The sequence below is a fragment of the Oppia nitens genome, unplaced genomic scaffold, assembly GCF_028296485.1.
Source record: "Oppia nitens isolate AA-2021 unplaced genomic scaffold, nextdenovo-longstitch-racon4-pilon3 scaffold5_pilon_pilon_pilon, whole genome shotgun sequence".
Lineage (NCBI taxonomy): Eukaryota > Metazoa > Arthropoda > Arachnida > Sarcoptiformes > Oppiidae > Oppia > Oppia nitens.
This window is the reverse complement of record NW_026533243.1, coordinates 6,770,578-6,788,594: the sequence shown is the minus strand read 5'-3', so window position 1 is coordinate 6,788,594 and position 18,017 is coordinate 6,770,578. Positions and strand designations below refer to the sequence as shown.

The window sequence follows — 18,017 nt, the reverse complement described above, 5'->3', positions numbered from 1 at the left end:
GCAACTTTTATGCCTATGATATCTAATTCAATAAGACATGAATTTTTCATGAGCTGCACTTAATAATAATTGTTAGATATCATAGCCATAGTATATGTCAAAAACACTGATAATTTAATGATAGATTTGATAACCTTTTTTGGTCGATAGAAATATACTTTAATAGTATATCGATTACATCCAATTTTGTTCAATACTATTTACGGTGTAAACTATACGGTATATAAATAATATATATATATTTGTACTGTATATTTAGCAAACGTAAAGTAACGACAAAAAATTGATGAATTCATCAAAAACTAATAAAATAGCCAAAGGCTTGTCTATGAAAAACATAGGGAATCATTGAATCAAACATTAGTTTTGGGGCAATGTTTTTGGCAAAACCTATAACTATTATAAAGATTATTCGTTTGAGTACTCATGAGATTTATTGTCTCATTTCGTATATTTATATATATTATGGCCTATTCTTGTCTTTTAACTTATATATATATGACTGGAATCGGCAATTGAATCAAAACCATAAACACAGTACATATTTCACAACAAAGAGCTTATCATATAATCGATATATCAATAAAAAATAGTCTTCATATACGGCTTTTTAAGCCCTACTTATTGTATGTGAAATAATATTAATACTACCGTTACTACTACTGGCATAGTATTCGTATGAATTATTTTAATAATAACCACTCTATGTATGAAAAACAATCAAAAGTCAGTAAAATATGTGCTCTTATATAACAATACAATACAATACTGTCTTTTACATTATACTGTATTGAAGTCAATGTTAGAGTTTGTTGACTGAGAGAGTCGACAACTTTTGTTGCAATAAAAAAAGTGAGAGAAAAAAGTGAATTAATTTCATGAATCGTGTATTGAAAGTAAAGACGTGTCGAGTAAATGAATTTCTCGGATGACATCSTATAAACACTGACATACCCTATCCATATCACTCCCTGTCCTCACATACAGTAAATACTACATATACTAATTCAATGGTTAATCAAATAATCAATAATTTCATTACTACATTACAATAGGAAAAAAGTCATTAATTTGTAGTACAATTTATTATATAAAATGAATATAAACTAAGAGAAATCTTATTTTAAAATATAGTCATAAAATATATTAAATTTGAAGAAARCATTACACATGTGATCATCCATTTGTCATTTCAGATGACATACAAGTCATTCATTGTCTTAAAAATCAGTCATAAAGGGGTCACTGAAGAACTTGACGCCCGTTTCGCTAACATATAATGACGAGACATACAATTGATGTAATGAATGAATTTATTATTTTAAGTTTAATCATAAAAAATAATAATTTTTAAATATTTTTCGCCAAAACATGTAAAAACAATAAATCATTTGATAAAAATGTAAACATTTAATAAATATGAATATACTTCTAATATATTACACAAAGGCTTTTGTCTGTAATAAATATGATATAATAATATATATTCTATATATTAATGGGTATGCAATGTCTGGATTAGAGAGATAGTCATTTAAATGAGCAAAGATTTACTATAATGTCTGATATAATTATATTAATGGTTTGGCTTTATGTCAAAAGTGTTTTATTCAAAGCAAAATTGTATGCATGGCATGCATATCGATATATGTAGTAAATTAATCTACAGTATAGTAATGTGTATTGTTTTTTGATGCATTTTTGCACTTAAATCGCCACTTAATTGAATTCAATAGATTGATAATAAAATAAAACAAAAAAGTTATTTTTCTGACAAACAAAAACAATTTGAAGACAAATGTTTTAATGAGTTTTGTTGCAACACTAATATATGTTGGCAATCGATACATGTTTTTGTTGCTCTTCTATAATCACAATCATAATAATAATAATACATTATTATCATTCATTTGTAATACTTATTGTGGCTGATAATCGATCGYATTATTGGACGGYTAGACAATCATAAACAATACATACAAAAGCAATTTATAGTTAAACCATTGCCTGAAAACTAATATTTGTGGTATAAGTATAACATTAAGGAATGCATTTGATTACATAACAAACTGCTTGGATATTGTTGTTTAAGAGACTCTTTCAGGCCATCAAATGATACTATAGAAACACATATAGAAATTCCTATAAATACATTGACTATTAAATTATTTCCACAAAATAAAAACAATTTAAATCAATAAAAAAGTTATATACAAATACAATTTATCAACAAAATGCTAATAATAATACAATAATAATTCACAGTTAATAAAATAAAAACAATATACCTGTATATTATCTTTTAGTGCTAAATACTAATTGAAAATAATGTACTGTATTTACAGATCATTTAACAATGATTGCCTAATCGGGTGCGACATATATAAAATTGATAATAATATTTAATAATAGATAAATTGTTTGTTGTATTGACAATACAATAGTTGTACGATAATAATGTTATGATATTAATTATAACATCGTCTAATAATTAACTGTTAATACTTTGCACACAATATTACTAAATATATATAATATTGTATTTCATTTGTCATCCTAAAGATTAACTATAGATCTCTGTTATTGATATAACTTTATTGTGTAAACATTAATATAGATATATCAATATTAGAAAGGGGCTCAATAAAATACAGGTAAATAACATTTTAATTAATAAGATATTATTGTTATTATTATTTAGATGTTGTTATTTTTACAAAATAATTGATTCATTACAGTATTTTTCTCGACAATTTTTGTCACCAGATAATAGCCAAAGAGAGAAAAAAACTTAACAAAAATATTAAAACTTTGTGTAATATTTGTCTGTAGTCTTAAAGTTACGCTTGAATTCACTCAAAATTTATACTTTATAAACAATTTTTTTACTAATAATAATGTTTTATATATTGCTATAATTTACTGTAATATAATATAAGCCGCTAAACATTGTTTGAACAGGACTGGCAAAATGAGTTTTTGTCAACATTTAAGTAATAAAAAATAAAATTGAAAACAATTTTTTTTCTATTAAAAAAATACTTAAACCACAATAACATCAAAAACATATTATTAATTTAATAGTAACTTATGCATCGATGATAACCTTGCAATTATACAGTCTCTCTAGTCGTATATATAGTTATTAATTTTATGATTAATTTATTAGAAAATTATTAATTCCATCAATTTATGTAAAAATAAATAATATTTAACAGTTATTTCATCACTATTTGTAATACATCTCCAAGGCTTATATTAATTTATTATTTATAACATATTTTTGATAAATAATTTTACTATTTAATAATTTATTGTCTACTCTACAACTTAGTGTTAAACACCTATTGATTGGTTCATCATTTAAAGATCAAACATATTTTTAATAATAAAATGAATTGATTGTAAAGTTTAATCTATTAAATGTGATTTTACTGATAAAGCAATTAATATTGTTATTATCGTCACTTTAATGTAAATCATGGAAACAATAAGTTTTGCCACAAGTGATGACCCTAACAGGTCATACAGTCTGCGGGATATATTTGTGTTAAGTTTATACGCTTTGACAACAATTGTCGCATTGTTTGGCAATTGTTTGGTCTGTCGAGTGGTCATCAAATCACAAAAGATGAGGACAACTGTAAATCTATTGATCGTTAATATGGCTTTTTCTGACATAATCTGTGCCATAACAATACCAATGCAATGGCTATTATGTTCCCAGCAATTACTGAACCGTTACGATCACCTGTATATCGGATGTGCCATAAGTAAGAGCATACAAGTGCTGTCATTTTATGTATCAAGTCTTACATTTACAGCCATAGCCATTGATCGCTATATTGTAGTCCATTATCCGATCAAAAAGATTAAACCAAAAGTATTCATAATCATAGTGTGGGTAATATCTCTAGCATTTGTCATATTTACCGCAGTGTCTGTCAAAATATTTACATATGATTTCACAAGTGATCCCATTATCACCTGTCAAGTGGTCTTACGCTTCGACTTTCCCTTTTCATCAGACATCCTGAGACACATTCGTATAATTGGTGTTATACTAACTCAATACATGCTTCCGGTGTTGACATCAATGCTATTTTACGCCAAAATTATTCACACAATTTGGAAGCGAAATGTCGGAGATATGATTGACGTCCAGAAAAGACATTTGTTGGACATCAAGAAGCGTACCATTAAAATGCTAATCATTGTTGTAGTTGTGTTTGCCATTTGTTGGCTACCCGTCAATGTTATACATTTTGTTGACTTTTATGGCAATCGTCTAAACGCCAGTGGATGTAATTCAAGCACATTGTATCTCATATTTTACTGGTTGGGTATCAGTAGTTGCAGTTACAACCCATTTATCTTCTGGTGGCTCAATCATGACTTCAGGGCCGGTGCTAAAAGCGTCTGGAAGTACATGACCTGTCGTTTCATTAGAAATAGAGACAGAATTAGTTCCACTTCTTCTACTAATACTCTCGTCAATAGAAAACAATCAAATATTTCTGTTTTCTAAATATTATCATTTTTATTATATATAAATATTAATTATACATTTTATAATATTATATATAAATAAAAATTTATATTTTGTATATTTATTATACCCGRTAATTGAATTTAATGTATTTATTTTTAATTTGTAAAAACAAATTTTTATAACATTTAATTACAATTCTGATCACAATTTTCTACACAAAAAAACGTCAATTAAACCATTTGTTAATATAAAAGAAATGAAAATGTAGTAATGATTTAAAGCATACAAATACTATTGACTTAATTTTATATAAACTTATACTCTATATAGTATATACTGTATATATAATTTATATATAATAATCAATTTTATTAAGTCAACCATTTAATTAAATAAAGCAACTATTGTTTGAATTAGCAATAAACTTAAATATAAGTTATATTATATAACTTATATACAGTATATATAATAATACCGGTATAATAATAATAATATAAAGTACTGTATAATGTCAAGAATGAGTTAGAAATCTTAACATTGATGGCAAAAAAACTGGCATTTTTTGTATGCGACCAACACTTTCATCTATATATTCATTATTTGCCGTCTATTACATCTACACTGCAATTGTTGTATATCTTGTTATCGACTAAACAAATATAAGCCAAATCCTTGACAAACGTGACTCTCAGTCATTAGATTTGCTCTAATGAAAGGATAACATCCCTTTCCCTAATATATCACACAACCATTCATTTCATACATTCATAATGTTTTGACAGTTTTATGAGTTTTTTCTGTATGTATTTCATAAACAAACAGTTTATATAAATTATTGTATTATATTTTAGAGATTATTATAATTGTTTTTAGAAAATAATTGGAAAATTAAAAATAAATTTTACAATAAGTATTTAAGAATTATTTATATATTTAAATTAGATATTTTGAATTAATTAAAGTAACAATTGATGACAATATTGAAAAATAACATAAAATCTAAATTTATTAACAAACATATAATTTATGCTTATATGTCATGATTAAAGATCGTTAAATATTATATATTTTATGTTATTTTGATTATAATAATATTTGTTGAACTAGTAATGCTGTTTATAAATATCAATAATATTGAAATATTTTATTTCTTATAATATATTTGTGGAAAATTGTTTTAATGCAATGCTAATAGCTTTTAAAAATCATTGATTAGTTAATATAATTAAAAGGAGCATATAAAAATAATTGAATTTAAGAAATGTGATAATTAAACAAAAACAAACAATAATTGAATTTAATTATATTATAATTATATTTAATAGAAGTCTGGTCTAAAATTTTACTGTAAATGCAATGTTTGAATTACTTGATTTGATGACATAGTTGTCAACTATTTTTATTTGATTACCGGTTTTATAAAAATAACAATAACTTAATGTTTATTCAATGTAACGTAAATATTAAATTTATTTTAATAGTAGATTTGAAAGTTTTGTGAATTTTGTATCATAATTATGTAAATATTTATATAATTACAAATATACTGTAATACAAATTATAAACTATTTATATTATGTATTGTAATCTACAGTATAATTTCACACTAGACTTCAAAAAACAGGCATTGACTTTAAGTGCTTCAGTCTAACCAATATAGCATAAAATTATTTTTTTTAAATACTAATTATAACATAAAAATTAAGAAATATATTAACAATTTATCAATAATTATTTACATATATATAATACGATACTTATATTTTTTATTCAGACTAATATTTTGCATTATAATATGAAAAATAAATGTATAAACTAAATGTTTGACAATAATTGTTATAACTTATTATTTTCTAAAAATATATAACAAAAAAGATTGTATTTTTTATTTATTTGACAAATTTGGCAAAATTTAGCCCTAAATGCCGGACAATTCAACGGGTTATACCTGATCTGACACACTTAATAATAGACTTTTAAAAAATAATACCTGTAATTATAGTTTTAAATTATTTTCAACTAATTTAAAACTAGTAGACAAATTCAAGATATATCTAATAATTTATGATTAAAAGTATGAGTTTTTGAATAATTAGCTAAAAGCTAATTCAATCCTATTTTACTTATATAATGACAATTTTGCGAACCCAATGATTATCCAATCTATTTGTATCTTTAATTCACAAAACTAATTGTACATAAATGCAAATAATATGTTGTATATAATGTAATAGAAACAAGTTATTCCCCAGACATACACTTCAAGTATATAATATTTGAGACTACATTATAATCAAATAGTTAACCCATTATATTGTATTATACATAATATTACAATAATGTAAGTACAAAAATGCAATTATATATCTCTTATTACTTTAAATCAGTTTAAATGTAATTTAAGTATTTTAATATATATATACTGTATATACTATATATATATATATATATATATATATTATATATAGTATATACAGTATATATATATTTATAAAATATATAATTTACAATATACTGTATATAAATTTTACAGTACAGTAATTTATTTATTTAAGTTTTAATAAACTTTTAGCTTTTTCTGTAGTCTAAAATGTTATCCTCACACTATATAAAAACAATATGGTAATATGAAAATGTATAAATCAAATATAAAAATTTGTAATTTAGATAAATATTTTTTATACTTATTTCTACTGTAACGCAAAACCATTTTCAAAAAAAAATTAATAAAAAAATAATGTTGTTAACTTAGGCTATTATATGCAATATTCAATTACAGTAACATAAATATTATAATCATAAAACATTAGTTTAATAAAAGTTTAGAATTAATGACTTTTTTCCTAGAAATCGATATTTCATGGATTTTATAATTTATAAGCAATTCATAAGAAATTTTAGATATAATAAATAAATAAATTTATATTCAGTATTATTGAAGTTATTAAAATTATTTTTTTAAATGTGCACAAATTAAATTCAAATATCTTTTGAATGGTTAAAGATATCTAATTGTCACAAATTGTAGATTAATTAAGTATAAGGATAACGGTAAATATGATAAAAATTAAAATAGTTATAAAAAAATTAGTATTCAAATTTTTTAAAAATTTCTAATTGAAATATATTGAATATTTATATATCTACGGTAAATATTTAAAAAAAATTATTATTATTCTTAGTACTTATTCAGTATATTTGCTAACATTTGTTATTTTTCCAATATTTCATAGATTACCTGCAGTTATATTTGCGACGATTTTTCCCAAACTTTATTAATATCGTATAATCGTTATTTAAAAATATATTTATTCAAATTTAACTTTAATGATAACGAGTTTTTTAATAGTGTTTATATGAAATTCATAAGAATATATCACTATTTTATTATATAAATCTTTGAATATCATATTAACTAAAATTTCATTAATTTTTTATTCTTTAATACTATTTAAAAATTTATACAAATATTACTCATAATTATGTTATTGAGTGAAGAATTATAAGAAAATATTTTGGTTAATAAAATTCATTTTTATAAATGAATTTATAGTCTATAAAAACTAATTGAGGCTTTTGTTACGATAATTAACTACAAATCAAATTCAATATAAATTCATTCTTTTAATAATTTGCCGACAAATGCATTCAATTGGTCTTCATCTTTGAGGCCAATAAATTGGTCGACAAGTTTTCCGCCATTTATGGCCACAACAGTGGGTACAGAGCCGACCTAACACAACAGTATTCAAATCAAATACATTATAACTCAACAATATTTATATCATTTAAAAAAATATCAATACTTTGTATTGCATGGCCAGACTCTCGTGTTCGTCGACATCTACTAATGCCAGATCTAGTTTACCTCCCTTTCCGCCGACAATTGTCTCCAATCTAGGTTTGAGTAATTTACACGGACCACACCACCTGTCCATTAAATAATACAAATAAAGACATAAATTAGTTAAATATCAACTAATATAAACTGTAGTATTAATATTATAAATATATTAATTTATATAAAATCTGTCGCAAAATAGGCGGAAATAGTTTTATTAGAATAACTTCTCTCTGGATTAGAATTTTATAATATAATTTTATTTGTAACTATAATTTTTGGTAACGTTTACAATGGTATAACTATTTAGAATCTACATAAGCACTGATACATCAGGTATGGTAAGCTCAGGTATGTTCAATATCTCAAAAACTATAAGACTTATTGTAATCGTTACCAAAATCATTGCAAATATAATTTTATTGAAATCTAGTTCAAACAAAAGTAATTCCCATAAAACTAGTTCCGCCTATTTTGCGACCGATTTTATATATAATATTATTTGTAAATTCAAATAAAATAAGTTTAAGACATACGTCGCATAAAACTCAACAATAACTGGATTTTTATTGTTCACTACTTTCTCTTTAAAGTCATTCTCGTCTTGAATTTTGAAGATATCTTTCAATGAATTTGTTAGACAAATGTTTCGCACAGTTATAGTACTTGTGATTGATTTGAGCCGAAAAAGTCGGGAAGTGTTCAATAATATCTTGTTTAACATTTTTATGACCAAAATATTCAAATAGTAATTACAGTATAAATCAATTGAAATTGTTATCAATTATTAATTACGACAAAAAACTAATGACTTTATTTGCGCTGAAGTTGTTTAACAATTGATGTCAATAGTGGTCTACAAATTATTTTTTAAAAAAACATTTAAAATTATTTACTGATAATTAGCACAAATTATATTCATATTTAGTATACATTTGTTTATCTTTTTGTGATGTCTTTACCGATAACTTCTTCTGGAGTGAATCTCTATCAACAGTGATATCGTTTTGGTGACCAATCTCTGGTAATTTGATAATTCAAACGATAAAAACAATAACAATATWAATATGATTTTAATAACAGTTGTTGTAATCAAACAGTAAATACAAACCGGTATTAAATACACTTAATGTTGACTTTAATCCGTTAGCAATCAAATAGTCTGCAATCAATTGTTGGACAATAATGTCTTGAGTGGAAGTGTTGGTTGTCTTTGGTTTATATGGTTTGTTATTATCATATGTTTGGTCGCAAACTCTCATCACATGAGCTGTCAATTGGGCGCCAATTTCACGCAAACAACCGTCACTTTCAAGCGCTTGTAAAACGGCTAAAGAGATGACATAACAAACACATTGACTGTTGGTTTGTCCGACACATAGAGTCAATACATACCGGTCTTCAATGAGTCCAAGTCTTTGTCGTCTGCGGTCGTGTCCATCGGCGGTCAACCGATGTTTCAGTGATAGTCACTGTCTGTCAAAATCAATACAAACAGTGTTTTTATATTAATATTCAATTTTAACAATAATAACGTATTTTTATATATATTTTAATATACTTTTCACTATATTTTCTTTAAATTTTTAATATTAATATTCAAATGATTTGTCGACTAATACTTAATAATTTCAATAAATTATTCAATTTTTTTATTGATTTTTTAACTTTGTATTACCGGTAAAGTAATAATTATTAAATATAATTAAATTAATTTGTTATCAATTTTAAAATATTTTATATCTGTATAAATTTCATTATTATATTTTGACAATTTGTCAATTAATTTATAAAACAATAATTTGTTGTAATTGTTATTATAGGCATTTATTTATATAATTATGACCATGGGCACATTTTAAATCATTTTATGGTAATTTAATACATATTAAAATCAACCATTATTTATTCAAACAATATAATTTAATTTGTTAGTGTAAAAGTTTAATGTACTGTATTTTAAAATGTAAAAACTACTAAATGATAATTAATTTAATATATTATATTAAAAAATTAATTAATATAAAATTAGCTAAWAATACAAGAAAAAATAACAAAACTTTGAAAAAGTTATTTTAGTTATGAAATATAACAATTATCTTACTTAATAACATATCTATTAATTTTTATTATTGCTTTTATCTGAGTTAAAAATTAATAATTACAATAAAGTGATTAAAATTATAGTATAAATATATTCTGTAATTGGATTTGTCAAATATTGTTAATTTTTTAAAAAGTTAATTAGTTATAATAATATTTTTATTACCATTTTTTAATTTTATTAGTTTTTACTATCAATTTTTATTTTTGCAAAATTTGTGAAAATTAGGTTATATATGGAAAATTAATGGGATTATTGTATTTTAAGTGTTTATAATTGATTTGAAAATAACAACAATATGATAAAATTTATAATTTTATATTTCACTTATTTAGTACTTATATAATAAATACTTTTATAATTTCTAAACACTTTAAAACAAAATAAGATAATTATTGTCATTAATTATGAGCACATCATCGGATCAAAAGTTCTTAGAAAGTCTAAAAAGTTTCTGTTATCTCAACTGATTTAATGAACTCATTGTAATTGTTTATCACAATTTGTTTTGGTTATAATGTTATATTAAATTTTTATAAATTTAGTAATTATGAAAAAATGTAAGTGTTTTTACTAAAAATATACAGATATTTAAAAATTATTTGATAATAATTAAACAAATATTACTACAGTATTATCAAAAAATAAACTTCTAGTGCTAATTGACTTAATTATCATATTTAAAAAATTACATAATATAAAATATGTTATTATAAATTTTTTTGTATTTGTTAAATAAAAACTAAATGTCAAATTTAAATCATTTAAAAAAATAAATTATTGACAGATAATAAAATTATAGCTTAAATAAAATAAAACTTATCATTCAATTTGTTTATAAGTCAAAAATTTTATTATTATATAAAACTATTTACAAAATGTATGCAATAAAACAAATGTTATTAATTACATTAATTTTCACATTAATGATAACAAATGAAGCACTTTATCCAAAAGAGTCCGAAACCAGAGACATCCGACTTTTGGACGGCATTTGGAACTTTCGGGTCATAGGATTGGATCAAAACCAAGAAATCGGATTTATTGACAAATGGTATTCAAAACCATTACAAGAGGTATAATAAAAATATTAATAAAAAATCTATAGTTTAACAAACAATATATTTTGAAATTAGACGGGAAATGTAATTGATATGCCGGTGCCGTCCAGTTATAATGATATAACACAAGACAGGTTTATACGTGACTATGCGGGTTGGGTCTGGTATGACAAAAGTTTTTATGTATCCAACTCGTGGACAGATAAACAAGTTATACTCCGCTTTGGTAGCGCTCACTACTTGGCCTATGTTTATGTCAACGGTCTTAATGTTGTCAACCATACGGGCGGACACTTGCCGTTTGAAACCTATGTAACAAAACATTTGAAATATGGCGAAAATAATTTTATTACAGTTGCTGTCAATAATATATTATCAAAAATAACTGTCCCTCAGGGAGGGGTTTACTATTATAATGATCCGAAAAAATATCCTAAAGGCCTGTATAGGACTACAACTCAATTTGATTTTTTTAATTACGCCGGTATTGATAGACATGTATTTTTATATGCATTACCTAAAGTACATATAACTGATGTCTGGACCAGTACTGAGATTAAAGATCCAACAACTGGTGTCATTAACTATGAGATCTCAATAAGTGATAGTAAGGCTAATATTGATTATATTGTTGAAGTATTTGGCAAAAAGGGAAACAAAGTAACGACAAGTAAAGGGGTTAAGGGTGTCATAACAATACCGAAGGCAACATTTTGGTGGCCATACACTACAAATGACAATCCAGGCTATCAGTACACATTGAAATTGTCTTTACAACTAAATGCTAAAACTATTGATGTCTACTATCAGAAAGTAGGCATCAGAACAGTTAAGGTCACAGACAAGCAATTCCTCATTAATGACAAACCATTTTATTTCCGGGGATTTGGTAAACATGAAGACGCAAATGTATGTAATGTATTGTAAAAATAGACTAAACTTTTGTTAATATTAATTATCATTATTTTTATAGATTAGAGGCAAAGGTTTAGATTATCCTATTTTGGCTAAAGATTTTAATTTAATCAAATGGATTGGTGCCAACTCTTTCCGTACTTCTCATTATCCATACTCTGAGGAATTGATGGATATGGCAGATGAACAGGGAATTGTTGTCATTGATGAGTGTCCTGCTGTCGGATTAGATACATTCAATGACACCTTATTTGAGAGACATTCGCAAACTATTATTGAAATGATTTTAAGAGATAAAAACAGGCCATCAGTGGTCATGTGGTCCATTGCTAACGAACCAAATTCTGGTGATCCTAAATCAGCTGATTATTTCAAGAAAATAAGAGACTTTATCAGAGATAGAGAATCCTGGTTTCAGACTTCCTATAACTGGGGCTATAAGTCATGGTTATAGCGGCGATCATATGGCTCCGGCTTTGGATGTCATTATGGTTAACAGATACTGGGGGTGGTATCAGGACACAGGTTATCCACAAGCTATAGAAAAACAATTGATTTTAGATTTTAATCATTGGTTTGAGACATATAAGAAACCAGTGATGATCTCAGAATATGGCGGCGACACTGTTCCCGGTCTACATCAGGACCCACCATATGTCTGGTCAGAAGATTATCAGTCGGAACTATTCAAAGAGGCTTTCAAAGCATTTGATGCGCTCAGAGCTAACGGTTTCTTTGTCGGCGAACTTGTCTGGAATTTTGCGGACTTTATGACAAATGAAGGTATTGTTTGAGAAAATTTGTTGAATTTAATGCAATTATTTAGTGAAATATTTTTTCGATTTTTTGGTAAATTTAATAACATTTAATAAGACACGGGTCGGGCTGTCGGCAACAAGAAAGGCATATTCACTCGGGAAAGACAGCCTAAAGCATCGGCAAGAGTTATGAGATGCAGGTATTGGCAATTGGCTGACACCAAAAAAGGACAGGAAGAYGGCTTCTCTTATTGTATTTAATTAATATTATATTTTGATATAAATAAATAAATTATTTACTTATATTTTCAGTTACTTACAATACAATTAATTAAAATTAATAATAATAACTTCAAAATACAAATAAAAATAACAAAAAATAATCATAATTTTTATAAATTAAAAATATTATTAAAATATAAAACATATACGTATAGTAAATTAAATTAAATTTATTAAATTAGAGTTTTGATTGCTATAGCAATATATATTGAGTTAAAAACTAAATAGATTCATATTATATAAATTRTATATTTCTAATTAATTAAACTATCGATTCTAAATAATTTAAGGAATATATATTTATTAATTTTAGATATACAGTATATAGTTTTAAAATATGGGCAATTAAATTATTATTTAATAGTATTATTTCATTTATTACCTGTATTATACAGTTTATATATCTAAAATGATTTTTTATAGCTATAAATATACAGTAGTTTAGATAAATAAGGGTACAGTTGGATGAATATGTACTAAATTATCTATAAATAAATTTATAATAAAATTAGCCAATAATATAGTGAACTAATAAAGTAAATGCATAAAAACATATCCCCTTCACTTAAAATTGTAATCTCATTAAACACTTACAGTATTAAACTTTGACAAATGATAAAAATATAGCATAGATAAGTATGAAATGTTATTTTGATTTATATTTAGTATAAATACATAACTAATTAATAAATATTTTTATTATTTTTGAAAAATTAGTTGCCTTTAGTATAGAAGCGCACAATGTATTTAAAGATAATACTATTAGCAATCCTCGGCACTCAAGTGTCGACTGAAAATCTAAGACTATATCCTAGAGAATCGGAAACACGTGAAGTAAAACTGTTGGACGGCTTCTGGAATTTTAAAGTAATTCCGGCCGACGGCGACCAGAATATCGGCTTTACTGACAAATGGTATAATAAACCATTGGATTCGGTAAATATATTATTATTATTTGAGTATTCATTTGATTCAAACAAATGACAATTAAATCTTTTTTGTTTGCAATTATAATAGTTAGGAGATGTCATCCCAATGCCAGTTCCGTCAAGTTTTAATGATATCACTCAAAGTCGTTACATACGAGACTATGCCGGTTGGGTTTGGTATGACTTGAGCTTCTTTGCGCCCAACGATTGGAGGGGCAAATCGGTAACACTTCGTTTCGGAAGTGCTCACTACCAGACAAATGTCTATTTGAATGGTGAAAGTGTTTTGAATCATACGGGCGGACACTTGCCGTTTGAAACATATGTGACAAAGAAATTAAAATATGGAGAAAGCAATTTGGTTACAGTGGCTCTCAATAATAAACTATCCAAAGAAACTATACCTCAGGGATCAGTTAGTTATAAGAACGACACGACTAGATTCCCAAAAGGCTTTTATGAGACTTCAACTAACTTTGATTTTTTCAATTACGCCGGAATTCATAGACATGTCTTTCTCTATGCTTTACCTATGAATCACATCAACGATATCACAGTTACCACAGATATTAAGGATTCAAAAACTGGTTTAATTAACTATGAGATCACGTATAGTGAGGCCAACACTGATTCTGACTGTGCTATTGAAGTGTTTGACAAAAGTGGTAATAAAGTAGCCAATAGTCAGGGATTGAAGGGATCCATCATAGTATCCAACGCAACATTTTGGTGGCCCTATACTACAGATCCTAATCCTGGTTATCAATACTTATTAAAAGTGATGTTACAGGAGAGCGGAAAGACTGTCGATGTCTACTATCAGAAAGTAGGCATCAGAACAATCAAGAATACTGACAAACAATTCCTCATTAATGACAAACCATTTTATTTCCGAGGATTTGGTAAACATGAAGACGCAAATGTATGTATTGTATTGTAAAAAGAGACTATACTTTTGTTAATATTAATTATCATCATATTATAGATTAGAGGCAAAGGTTTAGATTATCCTATTTTAGCCAAAGATTTCAATTTAATCAAATGGATTGGTGCCAACTCTTTCCGTACTTCTCATTATCCATACTCTGAGGAATTGATGGATATGGCAGATGAACAGGGAATTGTTGTCATTGATGAGTGTCCTGCTGTCGGATTAGATTCATTCAATGATGTTTTATTGAAACAACATTTGGTTACTATTAGTGAAATGATTCAAAGAGATAAAAATAGACCATCAGTGGTCATGTGGTCCATTGCTAACGAGCCTCAGTCATCTCAWAAAGCTTCTGGCGATTATTTTAAGAAAGTGGCGGCTCATGCAAGAAGTCTTGACAAAACCAGACCATTGACTGCTGCCATAAATGCCGACTATAATAATGACAATATGTCCCCATCTTTGGATGTATTAATGATTAATCGATATTATGGCTGGTATTCTGACACCGGTTACCCACAAGTTATTGTCGGAACTYTGACTAATAATTTGAAGAATTGGTTTAATACACACAAAAAACCGATTATGATCTCAGAGTACGGCGCCGACACTTTGGCCGGTTTACATCAGGTATTCATTTCGATAATTTTTTTATACTTTTTTTATATATAGTATATTAAGAAATAAATTTTAAATTATTATCACAAATTAGGATCCGTCTTATGTGTTCACCGAAGACTATGAGGCAGAATTCATATCCGATTATCACAAGGCTTTTGACAATTTAATAGCCGAAGGATTCTTCATCGGTGAACACATCTGGAACTTTGCAGACTTTATGACTCGTCAGGGTTTGTATATAGAAAACTGACTTTTGTTTAACACAAATAAATTGCTAATAATTTATCGTTTTTAATATATATATATATATCATAGAAATCAGTCGAGTGATCGGCAATAGGAAAGGCATATTCACTCGTGAGAGACAACCTAAAGCTGCGGCCAGAATATTGCGGTGTCGGTACTGGAATTTAGCGCCTATTAAAACGGAACAACATTCCGGTTTCTCATACTGTCCTATATTCTAATGTTAATTAAATTATTTATAAAATAAATAAAATAAGTTTTCAAAAGATTTGAGAATATTAACAATATATTTTATTTTACAAATTGTATGGATTCTGTTTGAATACAGAAAATAAATGGTTTGTAATTTTTAATTCAGTTATGTTTTTTTCAAAGAATAAATTCAAATTGTAAATTCAAAAAAAAAAAATTTACAATACGTTATAACTTATAAAATATAACATATTCATCGAAAAATTTATATACAATTTTGTTGATTTAAATATATTAGATATACTGTATATAAATTATATATAATAAAAACTATTATCTGTTTTATAACTCTTTATAAAAATTTGTTTTTAAAATAAAATTAAATATTTAATAATAATAATTAATGATATACTGGTTATGGTATGATAAATCATTTTGACAGATATAAGCTTATGATTATAAGTTTTTATGAACAATATAATAATTAACAACTAATAATTAACAATTGATTGAGTATATTTTGACATTACATATGTGTAACATATTTGTAAATTATAATTTTTAAATATATATATACCGTATATAACATATAGTATATAAACTATAACACATAGAGTATAATACTAGTTATTAGGCCTTTCGTTAAACAAATCACAAACGTTGATCACTTTAATAGTAATAATAATAATATTATTATTATTTGTACATTTAATATATATATATAGTTATTTATTTATATAATAGATATAAACTTTAATACAATTAATTAATTTGATTGCACTTGATAAAAAATGTAATCATAATTGATTTTATGTAAAAAATAGATGTATATCCTGTTTATAATTATAATTTACATTCAATCAAAATATTGTTTTACACTTATTTAATTATAAGCCATTATATGAATGTTAATCATTTAGTTTCACAACTTTAAGACCCACTTTTTCGTTTAATCTCTTAAACAACATTTCTTTTATCAAAAATAAATAATTTTCTAAAAAACGATTAAACTGTAGAATATTGTTTAAGAGGCTCTCCGGTATAATACAAGCAAATAATCACTAATAAGACATTTAATGAGCAATTTATAATTAAATTTAACATTATATGTATATTTTAATAGCAGTTTGATATAAACATAAATAAGTTTAATTAATTAACATTTCATACAATTTTAGACTCAGTTCTCCCAATATTCTAACATATTTAAATTAAAACAAAATATTTGCACAACAATATGTATATATTTAACATTCAAAAATATAATTACTTTAACAATTACAACTTATATGTAAAACAAAAATTCATTTTTATAACAATAAGCCATTTAAGATTTTTTTCAAAATATTATTATTCACATAATTCTCACAATATTTTCCAATAAAATTTAACATTTAATAGTTGTTTTCACATAAAAATATGTTTCTAATTTAAAAATAACTTTTCACAAAATACAGTATATATATAATATATGGTCTATAATTTGTATAATAAATATACTGTAAATATATCAAACATTTGAATAATTTGATCCAAAAATATTTTAGCCGTAAAAATCTAAAACAATTGTCTGATATTTTTGTGATTTATATAATTATTTAATAAATATTAATTTTATCAAATTTAAACAAAATATATATAT

General features: G+C 25.0%; 4 protein-coding genes across 4 annotated transcripts; 3 read left to right on the top strand and 1 right to left on the bottom strand.

The window, feature by feature from the left end:
- The first annotated feature begins 3,481 nt into the window (after positions 1-3,481).
- LOC128961677 (G-protein coupled receptor 83-like) lies at positions 3,482-4,528 on the top strand. Its single transcript, XM_054307936.1, has one exon. It carries the CDS (start codon positions 3,482-3,484, stop codon positions 4,526-4,528), a length of 1,047 nt encoding a protein of 348 aa, XP_054163911.1.
- Positions 4,529-8,067: 3,539 nt separating this feature from the next.
- LOC128961955 (thioredoxin, mitochondrial-like) lies at positions 8,068-9,850 on the bottom strand. The gene is made up of 6 exons (XM_054308295.1): positions 9,729-9,850; positions 9,445-9,663; positions 9,267-9,354; positions 8,870-9,189; positions 8,299-8,422; positions 8,068-8,225 (listed from the first exon to the last, which is right to left on the bottom strand). Exons 4-6 carry the CDS (start codon positions 9,055-9,057, stop codon positions 8,109-8,111), a joined length of 429 nt encoding a protein of 142 aa, XP_054164270.1. The 5' UTR covers positions 9,058-9,189; positions 9,267-9,354; positions 9,445-9,663; positions 9,729-9,850; the 3' UTR covers positions 8,068-8,108.
- Positions 9,851-11,320: 1,470 nt separating this feature from the next.
- Positions 11,321-13,432, top strand: LOC128960884 (beta-glucuronidase-like). Its single transcript, XM_054307042.1, is given in 5 exon segments — positions 11,321-11,513; positions 11,574-12,407; positions 12,472-12,822; positions 12,824-13,196; positions 13,287-13,432. Coding segments are annotated over 5 exon segments (1,884 nt in total). The 5' UTR covers positions 11,321-11,333.
- A 724-nt stretch (positions 13,433-14,156) lies between these two features.
- On the top strand, positions 14,157-16,430 carry LOC128960887 (beta-glucuronidase-like). Its single transcript, XM_054307045.1, has 5 exons — positions 14,157-14,389; positions 14,471-15,304; positions 15,368-15,946; positions 16,029-16,167; positions 16,253-16,430. Exons 1-5 carry the CDS (start codon positions 14,195-14,197, stop codon positions 16,402-16,404), a joined length of 1,899 nt encoding a protein of 632 aa, XP_054163020.1. The 5' UTR covers positions 14,157-14,194; the 3' UTR covers positions 16,405-16,430.
- Positions 16,431-18,017: the final 1,587 nt, after the last annotated feature.

Bases quoted from the DNA above. Each gene is read 5' to 3' on its own strand.
- LOC128961677 (XM_054307936.1), top strand. From the start codon at position 3,482: ATGGAAACAATAAGTTTTGCCACAAGTGATGACCCTAACAGGTCATAC.
- LOC128961955 (XM_054308295.1), bottom strand. From the start codon at position 9,057: ATGTTAAACAAGATATTATTGAACACTTCCCGACTTTTTCGGCTCAAA. The intron at 8,423-8,869 runs GTATGTCTTAAA...TTTAATGGACAG, and splicing joins ATTGTTGAGTTTTATGCGAC to GTGGTGTGGTCCGTGTAAAT. The intron at 8,226-8,298 runs GTATTGATATTT...CTGTTGTGTTAG, and splicing joins GTCTGGCCATGCAATACAAA to GTCGGCTCTGTACCCACTGT.